Here is a 12,321-nt window from a genome sequence, read left to right on the forward strand (position 1 = left end):
ATTCCGCTGTCACTTTGGAAGTAAGCGCAGTGAAATCACTCGTAATTAACGCAACCAATGTATGCACTCAAGTTAGCACAATGGAAACGAATCGTTTTATTCAGGTTGTGCTCGTTCACCAAGCGATCATATGAGCGTGAGCGTTATAAATAATCGTGAACAGCACTGTAATGCCGGCCACTGGTTTCGCTGCCCTCGTCGCAACACTACGTCGAAGCATCCATTTCAGGCTTGAACACCAGGGGCTCGTCGAGATCGATGGACACCTCGAGCGCCTCCGTTGCCTCGTACAGGACGCCCTGTACATCGGCGCTCGAGTCGCCCTGTTCCTCGAGCTCCTCGAAGTAGGCGTTTACTCGGTTCGGCGTGTTCGGTTCCCAGTGGTACTCCGGCTGGAAGGCTCGCGCAGGGTACTGCGCACAAACAGTACACTGCATGCTTACGATATGGTTGCGTGCTGAGTCGCATGCAACCCTCGTAACCCAAAGGCTCTCCAAGCATCGCTTAGTGGCGCTGCTACTCTTGGCAGGCAGCGCCATCTCTGGCAGAAAAATAGAAACTGGGTGCAAACAACGCGCGTTTTCCCTTCTCTTCAATGCGCTGCCGCTCGCTTCCGCGCACGTGCAGAGCTCTCGCGGTGCACTTTGGGCCTCACAATGTACCGCCTGCAGTGCGGCTTCAAAAAGATCTTCAAGTTGGACAGGCACTTCCGAAGAGGGAACTTGATAAAAGGAGAGAGGCTCGTCAATCACGTTTTCGGCGAAGAGCAGACGATCGACGACAACGATGCCCGACTCAAAGCGAAATGCATTTCCCAAGTCGCGATTACACCTTGTAGGATGTATACCTCGAGGTATGTCTCATTCTGTCAAGATAAGTAATCCACAAAACAGAACATCGATAGCGCGCACGGCTTCATTTCGAGGTATGTCTCATTGTGTCATGTTAAAGATACGTAATGGTCCACATGCACTCCGAAATGAAGCCGTGCACGCTATTGATGTTCTGCTTTGTGAATTATGAATCATATGATTGTTGTTTTAGTATGGAGTGCTTGCATTAACAGCCGTGTACTTTCGTGAACAAACGTTTGCGGCGTGCGAAGAAAAGAAATTATACGGCCATGGCACTTTTTCTTGAGAAGGTTAGAGTCGTCATCCGTGCCGCTGGAGCATCACCCGCCGATTAAGACGCGAGGCAGCTAGCTGAGCTTTAACCACTGTGAAGCAAGGTGAACTGCTCACCTCGTTTTTTCGGCTCTCGCGTCATTCTTGCTATCTCTTCTTATGAGGATACCTACTTTACAGGCGTAAAAACCCTGCTGCGCGAACCCGGCTAGAAAATCGCACTAAGTCAGAAGGTCGCTACTGCAAGGTGGCAGTTGCAAAGCATGTATTCAGTGCCAGTTATATTTAGCGGCTTAAATATATGTCACCCCAATAAAGTGACAAAAACAAAGCAAACCCGCAAAACGATGTCAAAGTTTCCAGAAAATGCACAGGCGTCCCTTGCGGCGTGATAAGGCAGCCTTTCCGACGCGTAAATTGCAGGCGCCGAACTTTTGACAATGTGCCGAGTTTAGTTCAATTCAACCAACCGCGCAATGCTAACGGTATAACGCGAGTGTGAACGTCCAACAACGACGGATAGGTCTCACGAACACGGGGAATCAAAACACAAAGTTGTTTCACCGACAACCGTAACTGGACTTTCACAATGCGAGAAGACAGCGAGTAATCATTGCTGTAGTCGTTGCGTGCATGCGCCGCGTTACGTACCGATACAGGTAGTCGAAACGAACGAAACCGATGAACTGAGACAGCCAAAACAGAAGGCGAGACAGCGCTGTCAGCTAGCACATACTTGATTTTTCTTTCTGCGGTGATCCATGCTTGTCGCCTTTATTTCTCGTGCGACATGCCCGGGAACCGATAGAATTTCACACGTGAATCGCGTGCCTTGGTGTTGTCTGCGCTGTTGTGGCAGGCCACGACACAGCAATCCTTCAGACCTCGCTTCCGCTTCCGCGGGGTCGCTTCTGCCAACGCGGAAATGCGACTTCGCACAGCAAGACTCTCGGTTCAGCGTGCCAAGCTGTCGGCACGGCGCCCCAGTTCCCCGCACCGACTGAGAAGCACGCGCGTGCGTGTGTTCCCGCTGCCGACAAAGAGGCCAAGTCGGCTGCGCCTGCCCCCAGTTTCGCCAGAGCTTCTCTCCAGAGCCGCAGCGCGGTGCTGTCGTCGCGCCGTAAACTTGAGCTTGGGTTCCCTATACAACTTCGCTGTAAAAAAATTCGAAGGACAAGCGCTTGTGCTTTGTCTTTGTCTAGCATGTAAAGTTTGCGCTTTTAGGGGTGAAGCGCCTTAGGGACTAGGCTTGTCCATTGTGTGGTGTCCGTGCTCATGGCACAGCACCGACCTGCCCGGGAACCGATACAGTTTCACAAGTGGATCGCGTGCCTTAGTCTTGTCTGCACTGTTGTGGGAGCCCACGACACAGCAACACACAGCAAATGCAGCTTCTCACAGCAAGCCTCTCGGTTCAGCGTGCCAAGCTGTCGGCACGGCGCCCCAGTTCCCCGCATGCACTAAGCAACGCGCGCGTTGTCCCGCTGCCGACAAACGGGCTGAGTCGGCTGCGCCTGCCCCCAGTTTCGCCAGAGCTTCTCTCCAGAGCCGCAGCGCGGCCCTGTCTTCGCTTCGCACTGTAAACTTGAGCTTGGGTTCCCTATGCACCTTGCTCACGCTATATGCATATTAAAGCACATGGCTTGAAGCAGTGGTTGAAATGTCCGTACCTTTCTTCTCTCATGCAGTGAGTTAGCCTATGCAATGTTATACGAGCAGTTACGATTTTTCTATTGATGGTATATTGACCACTTCGCATAACTTCCACGTTCCTGGCGCATTTTGCCAGTAAATGTTGTATTTTTATTCTTCACACGTTTTAAGCAGTATACAGCGATTGCTAACTGCTGCAAACTGTCATATCAACAATATACCAGACAGTGTTCGCGCTGTCTAACCAAGCCGCCATTATGCGCCATTAAACACTACTATCCCATTTACCGTGTGTTTTCTATCGCCGTCTGTCTCACGTTTTGACTAGTCTTTTATATGTGCGCGCACAGAACTCGCTTCTTCAGAGGCTTTGACACCCGTTTTCGCAGGGTACGCATTCATATGTCGCTCTGATTTCAACCACCTAGGGTTCTTTAACGTGCACCTAAATCTAAGTACATGGACCTCCATCGAAAATGCAGCCGCCGCGGCCAGGATTCGATCCCGCGACCTTCTGGTCAGCAGTCGAGTGCCATATCCACTAGACCACCGTGGCGGGGCTAAAATAAAAAGACATCTCACTATAATAACAATAAATTTACGTCCCAAAACCACGATATGATTATGAGGGACGCCGTAGTGGAGGGATCCGGAAATTTGGAGTGTCCGCCGCGGTGGTGTAGCGATTTCGGTGCTCGGCTACTGACCTGAAGGTCGCGGGTTCGATCCGGCCGCGGCGGTCGCATTTCGATAAAGGCGAAATGCCAGAGGGCCGTGTACTGTGTGATGTCAGTGCACCTTAAAGAACACCAGATGGTCAAAATTTCCGGAGCCCTCCACTACGGCATCGCTCATAATCATATCGTGGTTTTGGGACGTGAAACTTCACAATCATTAAATTTTTACATTTCGAGCACATGCGGCTCTTCAACGTGCACCTAAACCTACGTAGACGGGATTCTAGCATTTCACCTCCAGGAAGATGCGGCCGCCGTGGCCGGGATTCGATTCCGCGACCTTCCCGTCAGCATTAGAGCACCATAAGCACTAGACCGCCACGGCGGAAAGAAAAGGAAATCTCACATAGGCCATCTCACCAATGAACCTTCTTAGAGTGCGGATGCGCGAACAGTATCAATGGAAAGCAAAGTATTTATTTTCTTTTTTTTTTTTGGGGGGGGGGGGATTCACATCCCAAAACCAGGAAAGCCAACTAAGTCCTGTCGAAAAGTAAAATATGCGCATAATTATGGAGCCGCCTACATTACTTCACGCGCACGTAATGAAGGTAGATATGATTTAAAGAAACAAAATAATCCGTGACTTCATTAATTTCTCTTCAAAAATATATTTCTGGCACCGTACAGGAATAAGCCGCAGCAGTCGTGGGCGTCGTGTCGGGCTATATTGTTTTGCATGAGTTTGGAAAAACGCGTTAGCATCGTCGCGGTTCGCCACATTACTCGACAACCAGGACGACCCACGAGTAGTCGAATAAAATGGCGTTCGTAATGATGGCAGAACGCTCGTCTATACGGTGCAGAAAGCTCGCGCCCGGTTGACTTACGACTTCAAGAACAAGTGCACGCTCACCCTGACATTTTCGAGGACGCATGCGAAGGCACCGATGGGCACCTGCAGCAGCCCAGTGCAGCCGATGATCCAGGCCAGCGCCTCGTACTCGCCCGGGTACTGCGAGCCGTCGTATACGGGCGGGGTGTACGTCAGCATGCGGTCAATGTACGTCGCCTGCATATAGACCACAATTAACATCGCTTGCAGGGCGCAGCTATCTTCGCTGGGGGGCTGCTGATTACGTGGAACGGACGACTACGCTAGCATCCACCCTGTTATCACATGGTGGCCGTCAGTGTTCGCTCCCCATCATCTATGACGTAACCATTCCGCAGCACCTTAGCTGTCCTCGCCGACAGAAGAGAACTGGGGTAAAGATTATGTATGCTTGCTCTAAAACGTGTGTGCGATAGTAAAAACAATCTGATCTATACCACACGAGGGAAGCTCAGAAATTTCGAAGCGGCCAGCACAGTACAATATAGGAATGTCTTTATAGTGGGATACAACTTAAGAAGTCAGGAGAGACGCCGCCCAGACGACCGAAGCGCGGCAGCCAATCGCCTCCGCGACTAAATAAATAGTCCCGCTCATGCACGCGCCGACGTTCTCCGAAGGCGGAGCCACCGGCCGTCCCGCTCATGACGTCTCACCCGAGTGCGCGTCCATTGGTGCAGGCTTGTGTTCATCCGCATTTGAGGAGGAAATGCCGCTGACTTCCAAGTTGTATCCGACTATAGGAATGTGAAAGCTGCGAGTATAGCGCGAACGGGAAGATTCCGCATAAGATCTACCAGCAACGAAATGAGCACATCCTACAGCAAGTTCAAAAGTTAACGTAAGCACTACCCTTTAACATGTTATTACAAGCATCGATCGCCCAGCCACATGTATGCAGATATATGCGCGTATTCGACGTTTATATACTTGCAAATTGCACGCTAGTGTTGTCAATGTGCCGGTGAATCGCTGAAGCTGTAGTCGATGCAAAGAGACGAGCTGCGCCTCTACTTATGCACATGTGAGAAAACATGAGTGCAATACGTCTCAGACCTTGCGCATGATTATCGCAGACTTCAAAACGGCATATAGAGTGAGATTAAATTAGGCACCTGCGATAGATTTATCCACCCCTGAGGCAGAGTAAATGGGCACTTTGATGCAGCGCATTATTATTTCTAAGCTTGAACTACGCCAGAGCCAGTACTAGTCATCCTTCGCAGTCAAGAAGCAATGTATGTCCTGAAGTTTCATGGGCCGAATCCATCGTGTGATCATGGGTATTAAATGCAGAAACTTGTGCTAGTTGGTGGTAGTTCAACTTGTGCATCTTAATCGCAAAGCAACAAACACAGAAGAGACACGTTAATAGGATTGGCGCTGTTTACGTATCTCTTAATTCTACGTTGCAACTATATGGATGTATGGATGCAATAATAATCATTATTGCATTAGCGAGCCTGGTTATATTCAGCAGCAGATGCGGTGCTCAGCAGTTTCGTTTCGAGCCTGGACGTACGCTGCGCGCATGCCTTCAGAACTCCGTTGAAGCTATGGTCGTGTTTTAGCGACCACGGTTTCGTCCACAGCGGATACTGCACTAAGTACCTTCGTTTTGATTTCCGGCATTGCGAGCGCAATGTTAAAGATATCAAACATGGTGGAAGCAGCTGAAGGGGAAGAGCTTCAGCCGCGGTCCGCATGCTGTCATGGAACTCGCTTGCTACATTACGACGATGACCGAACGATCAGTTAGTGGCCGGCCATATTCAAGGCAAAAAAAAAAGTTATCGTCACGTGAGCGTGGTGGTGTCCGCACATATCAAGGCATGGGCTCAGAGCACGTTTCGGCTGAAGACACAGGAGTCTTCAGCTGCGGTCACACTGTAAATTAACGAAGACGCGAATGACGAAAACTGCGGCTTTTACGCTGCTCTATGCAAATTAAGCACTGGAGTTACGTATCCATACAGAAAATGAAAATGCGTGGATGTAATTGGCTTATTGTACGTTGTTTATTTTTTATTGTTTTCTTGACACTTTCCATCATTCGGAATTCGGTTAATTCGGACATTCTTTTTCCGCGTACGATCTAAAATACGTTGTGGTTTAGCTTACCATCATTACAGCTGGGCAGACGACAAGCCAGCAAAGCCTGAAGTACTTGTTTGGTGGCCTGCCCCACATAAACTCCATGTCAAAAGAAAATCTCTTCAGGCCTGGAGCGGATAAAACAAGAAAATATTTCTCGAAGTGAACGTTGAACATTTACGCACGAAACGTTCACAAAACCTTCACATTAAAGAAGATGCACGCGCAGAGCTCAACAGCAGCCAACAGACATGGAAGACTCGCTTTCTTTTAGAATGAATTCCTCGGTGGTGGAGACTGAAATGTTCGTTAGGATCGAAAATGAAGACATGCATTACGCCACACCATTGTCACCTGCGGACATATGACGCATACCGTTACTGACAAAGTCGCTGTGTTTCTACAATTACATCTTTGAGCTCCACCGAAGACAAACCCGCATCTGGCAACAACGCGTGATATTGTTCCTAATGCAGCCACTGATTATTGTTAAAAAGTCCACCCTTGTAATGGAGATTATGCATGTCACCTGACACGACACGCGAAACTGCTCTTGCTAGTTTCCAACAAAACCTGCTTGTAATTGCGATCGTAAATCACTAGAATAACGTGTAGAAATATAATTAATCTAATTGGTGGGGCATTTATCGTTGGAGATGTTTTGCTGAAAAAACAAGCTGCTTTTGTTCATGTTTTCAAGTCGTCTTGTCGTAATTGTACCAAAACTCTTCACCTGTAACTCCTCTGGTTAGGCGACTAGCACGCACAAATGCGTCTCGTTTTTTTTTTCTTTTTTATCCACGCAAAGCTAGTTTTTGGTCGCTGCCTTTCAAAGCGGGCACTGTTCTGCAGCTGGGGGCAGCATGAAGGAAACGATGTGAATTTTTTAGGAAATAAGTTATGCGGCCTATCAAATAAGTTTCCTAGTACAGTGATGATACGCAGCACCAAAATCGTTTGCCGAGCTGTCGATGTTTTTATTTTAGGCAACAGAAGGTCAGCAGATTGCATGGCTTGGCTGGATTGACAACTTCAAGATAAGGGAAGCAGAGAATAGCAAATGCAGTCTACCTAGGCTTTCCAACCTTTTGCAGAAGAGATTTACAGTGATGCTACCGAGGACATCTAATTTGGAGCAACTTTTGGAGCAGCAAGCTTTTCATTTTGTAGCACTTTGGAGAAGCAAACATTTCCATCTTGGGGAAATTTGGAGCCGGTAATTTTGCATCTGGGAGCACTTGGAGCAGCTCATCGACCATTTTCAAGCAATCACAAAACGCCCCGCGGATGCGCGGTGCATTACGAGAAAAGTGTGTGCGTCGAGCGAGCCGACTGTTCGGTCGCCCGCTGCTCTTTGGCGAGGCGGGAGCACCAAACGAAAAGAACACGTCGACGCATGTTCACTATTCTTACATCGTAAATACTACACATATCCGAACGCATCTGGATGTATCTCTACACATGAAGTGTGAAAGGAATGACCAAGCAGCTTTATAGCCGATGTAGCAGTTAAGCGGCATGCGCGTTATCGTGTGCTGATATTGGCAAGACGTACTTTTATCGTGAGCAATATTAGCTGGAAGACCGAATGCATGTTTATCCAATTGACGATTACTTGTTACGTAGTGATATAAATGTGACGTATTGAACTGCCTTCCCGCTCATTGGTGTATGACATTTGGCGCTTGCCAAAGGCCTTTAGCCGCTATGGCCTTTCAAAGGTAATTTCAGTGTTCCATCTAATGTTGCTCGAGAGTCCTATACATATCTACGGCACGGTCACCTGTGAGCCAACACGCGAAAACACAACCGGCGTTTATAAAGCGGGACACATGCAGTTAGTGTCAACGAAGCTTCTCGTTCTTTAGCTATAGTGCAAGCGACGGGCTCTTTGTCTAATGAATGTACACCTTATTTTACTAAAATTACGACTATATTTTCTCCCGTACTCTTTAAATATAAGAACTTCACCTTCCGCTCGGCGGCGGTCCCGAGTTTGATTCCAAATTCATCCGCGCATTGCATATACCGCTCCTGGGAAACTGAGTTGTACCTTCATAGTTAATTTATACCGTATGGCATAATGGCGTGAGCAAAATATTAATGACGCTTTTCAATTACGCAGAAGTATGTCGCACCTTGACAAATTCACTTGATTTCATAAGTGCTGGCATGGCGTAAGCGGAAAGCTGAAGCGTGAGGCCCGCGCGCCCGTCGCGGCTGCTGCGCTTGCGCTTCCGCGCAGGTTTGTGCCGCTCGCGTGCTCGAAAAAAGTCTATTTCACAGCCTGAAGTACACTCGAGAAGCAACTAGCATTTACATTCAAGCACCTGAATAATTATGCGGATCTTATGAAGAGCTAGAAATGTTTCGATTCATTGGAAATCTCATGAAGAAAATCATATTTCGACAGAAGCAAATAAACAGGATAGTATCAATGAAATTTTACTTTAAGAAATAACACTCTAAATACATCTATGTGGTTATCAGCAGACGTGGCAGACAAACGCCGCATCGTACAATAGTGACTCAATGCTAGACTCACACTGTCCCTGATGCATTCGCCATAGACGACTCCAAGGAGAAAGCTAGGTTCATTTCCTTCTCGATCGATTGCACTGCTGGGCGTAACATGACGTCACTTAGCTAGCCGCAAAAAGAAAACCTTTTCCGACACTCCCTTTCCCTTTTCTGAGGCCTCTGCGTGCTGTAGCGAGAGCATTCTCGCAGTGCTTCCAGACTACTGTTGGCGCATGCACCGGGTTGCCCGGAAGATGGAGATCCGCTTCGAGTCGAGCTTCCGCGGAAGTGTTCGAAAGTGCATTCAGTGGGGGACTACATTATTTCACAAACTTAGTTTTCCTTTTACGGTGAAGCTGTATAACGCCAGAAAATTCTGTCTGTACGCCGAGAATTCCCTAGTGCCCTCTAGGGAGCACTGCAAAAAAAAAATGTTCGCAGGGCCGCTTGTGCATTCGACTGAGACGACTCGAAGTCGAAAGCAATCATCTTTTTCTTCTCACTCGATAAACTGATCCTCCCTCGTCCCCCTCTGAAAGCTTTCTGCACCAAACGTGGTTTTGCACCGCCTCCAGGATCGGGGCATTGCAAGCTTCCTGCACGTCACCTGGTTTTGCACTGCCTCTTTGATAGGCGCACCGAGCACGGAGACAGTGCAAAGCGACGATGTCATATGGTGACGTCATCGCGTGACGTCACGGTGTGTGAGGCCACGATTTTTTTGCATCACTCGTGTTGACGCTGCCGGCGGTCACTTTTCGTGTTTCATGAGGTACCTAAGGGTTTCCTATTATCGCGTATTGAACGTTAACACCCTGGCCATGAACAACGTGGCCTTACATACCAAACTGGCCTCCACCACGTCGCCTCTGTGCCGTTCGCTGAACTCTTTCGCTGGTCATCCACCCCACAAAGTGGAATGGCTCCTCAATTTTTTTCTCTTCGTTGCGATAGCAATTATATGTACACTCTCGACTTCTTTTTGCCATCGTCGTCGCTTTCATTTTCCACACGAAGTCCGAATTGATCACTTACCCCGCACATCGTGTGTTCTACCGGCGAGTAAGAGCTCGCGAGTGCTGGCGACGAACGCGGCTCAAGCGGATCAAACCATCCGGCCGTCTTCGTCGCACGGAGGGCGCATGCGATAATATCACTGTGCGTGCGAGGCCTGCCGTCGATTGCTCATCAAAGAGAGAGGAAGCGCCCCGCCCGTCTTACGTAAAGAGCATGAAGGGACGCCAGGGGAAGGGAGGAGAGGGGGGCTGCGTCGCTCGAAGGGCGCAGTCACTTGCGCGCGCGCTATGTCGAGGCATGAGGAGACGGCTCGTAAGCGTGCTGTGCTCTGAACGCTTATATAGCGCTTGAGAGGGCTGACAGCACGAAAATCGCTTCGGTCCCTGGAGCGGCCACATTCTCATAGCCAGCGTTTGGTTGAGTTACGCGAGATCTAATCCAAAAAAAATTGGATAACAACCAGCGGGAAACACGAACCACAGAGAAAGAACACGACGAGACAGGTCGGCTCTATGGTTCATGTTTCCCGCTGGTTTTTATCAAATTCGACATGTACCAACAGCCCAGTCCATCGCCTTGAATCCAAAAGAGTTAGCTGCTAGCCTTACTTCGTATGAAAATTCAAGTAGTTGGTATGACATTAAATGTTTCCCCCTTAAGCGAAACTAATTTCTTTAACCGTCCGCACCTATTGACCCTGGAAAGCCAGGGCGGACGTGCAACATGACGTAGCCGCTTCACAGTGGTCCGACACCAGGGCAGTCAGCGACGGGCCCGCTACTGACAGCTGCGCATATTAAAGCCGACTTGCGGCTGCTCCGACCAGGGGGCAGGCTTTTATTAATAAGATCAGATTTTACAGCGAAAGCTGTTATGAGATCATTTCTCCGGCCGTTTTTGGCGCCGTAGTTGTCCGCCGCCGCCGCCGCCGCCGCCGCCGCCGCCGGTGTCCGTAACCAGTATCGCTCGAAATAAGAAAAAAAACTAAATAAGAAAAAAATTCCAGGATGGAACGAGGTTCGAACCTGGGCCCTCTGCGTGGGAGCCCAGTATTCAACCTCTGAGCCATGCCGGTGCTTGAAACTGCATTGCAAAAAGGTCCTATACAGGCTTCATGTCGGGAAGGAACCACATTAGCATATGCAATATAGCGTGGTAGAAGATTAAAATAAGCACCAAGCGTCGCACAACGCGAATTCTGTAACCAGGCGTCAAACAATTGCGAATTGCGCAACGAGTAGGTTGTTGAATGCTTCCAACCCATTACAAAAGGGCTCTGCCATAATTCTTCATCGTCATCAGGCGCAGAATCAACAAAGTGCGCATAATCCCTTACATGCGTTTAGCAGGTACCAACGCTCTCTGTAGAATGACGAAAAATGGCACAGTGCCTGCTGCCCTACTTCTAAAAAATTACAATTATTTATAGCGTAGTGGGTTCCTCGCAAGTGCACTTGTATTGGTTGCCAAGGAAGCCCATAAGCGCATGATCCACTTCCTCGGGGTCTCAGTAAGATTACAATGATTTATAGCGTAGTGGGTTCCTCGCAAGTGCACTTGTATTGGTTGCCAAGGAAGCTCATAAGCGCATGATCCATTACCTCGGGGTCTCAATAAAGTTGTTCGCCGCCCCCCCCCCCGTCTCTCTTCCACGTCAACGTATACAGCATGACGGGAGAGGGAAATAGCGACCGGGAGCCATAATTCTTCATCGTCATCAGTCGTCACGTCAACAAAGTGCACATAATGCCTTACAGACGTGTAGCTGGTGCCTCGCTTCTCCATAGAATGACGAATAATGGCTTTGTGGGTGCTTCCCAACTTCACAAAAATTTTGATTTGTGGCGTAGTGGGTACCTTTCTAGTGTACTTGTATTGTAGCCCCAAGAGAGCTTAACGGGCTCTAGAAACGCCGCTCTTCCAGCTTTCGCTGTGACTGTGCTGCGGTTTCAGCGCAGGCCTGGCGATTTTTTTAAGAAAGCAAACAAAGAATTCGAATTGGGACCCTAGCACTCACGAGCTTGTAAGGGCAGGGCCCTTTAGGGTGCATTTACTGCAACAGCGATTACGAACCTGGATGTGCTGGTGGAAGGAATTATGAAAAATCTCTTCTTGATGAAGAACCACGGATAAAGTATCTTTGAGGAAAAGTGTCAGTGCTTTCCCACCGGTCACGTGATCTTTCAAATTCGATATTGTTCCATACATCTAGTGCTAGCGTTCCCAGATTTCATTCAGCGATGTCCAGAAACAGAAGTGACAGACATTTTAGCGGCACGCGTGTAGTTATTACTGAACATTGCCTTAATTACGTGCCGTGCGACGCTTGAGGCGAGCT

The 12,321-nt window shown here is 48.8% G+C and overlaps 1 protein-coding gene across 1 annotated transcript; it reads right to left on the minus strand.

Annotated features, from left to right (window-relative positions):
• Positions 1-206: 206 nt before the first annotated feature.
• LOC119391560 (uncharacterized) lies at positions 207-4,553 on the minus strand. The gene is made up of 2 exons (XM_037659239.2): positions 4,374-4,553; positions 207-413 (listed from the first exon to the last, which is right to left on the minus strand). The coding sequence occupies exons 1-2, from the start codon at positions 4,551-4,553 to the stop codon at positions 207-209; spliced, it is 387 nt and encodes a 128-aa protein (XP_037515167.1).
• Between the last annotated feature and the right edge of the window lie 7,768 nt (positions 4,554-12,321).

The sequence above is a fragment of the Rhipicephalus sanguineus genome, chromosome 4 (genome assembly GCF_013339695.2).
Source record: "Rhipicephalus sanguineus isolate Rsan-2018 chromosome 4, BIME_Rsan_1.4, whole genome shotgun sequence".
Taxonomy (NCBI): domain Eukaryota; kingdom Metazoa; phylum Arthropoda; class Arachnida; order Ixodida; family Ixodidae; genus Rhipicephalus; species Rhipicephalus sanguineus.

What these genes read in the sequence shown, in the direction of transcription:
- LOC119391560 (XM_037659239.2), bottom strand. Translation starts at nt 4,553, where the DNA reads ATGTTAATTGTGGTCTATATGCAGGCGACGTACATTGACCGCATGCTG. An exon ending in GCGTCCTCGAAAATGTCAGG is followed by an intron (nt 414 to 4,373) that starts GTGAGCGTGCAC and finishes GTTTGTGCGCAG; the next exon opens with TACCCTGCGCGAGCCTTCCA.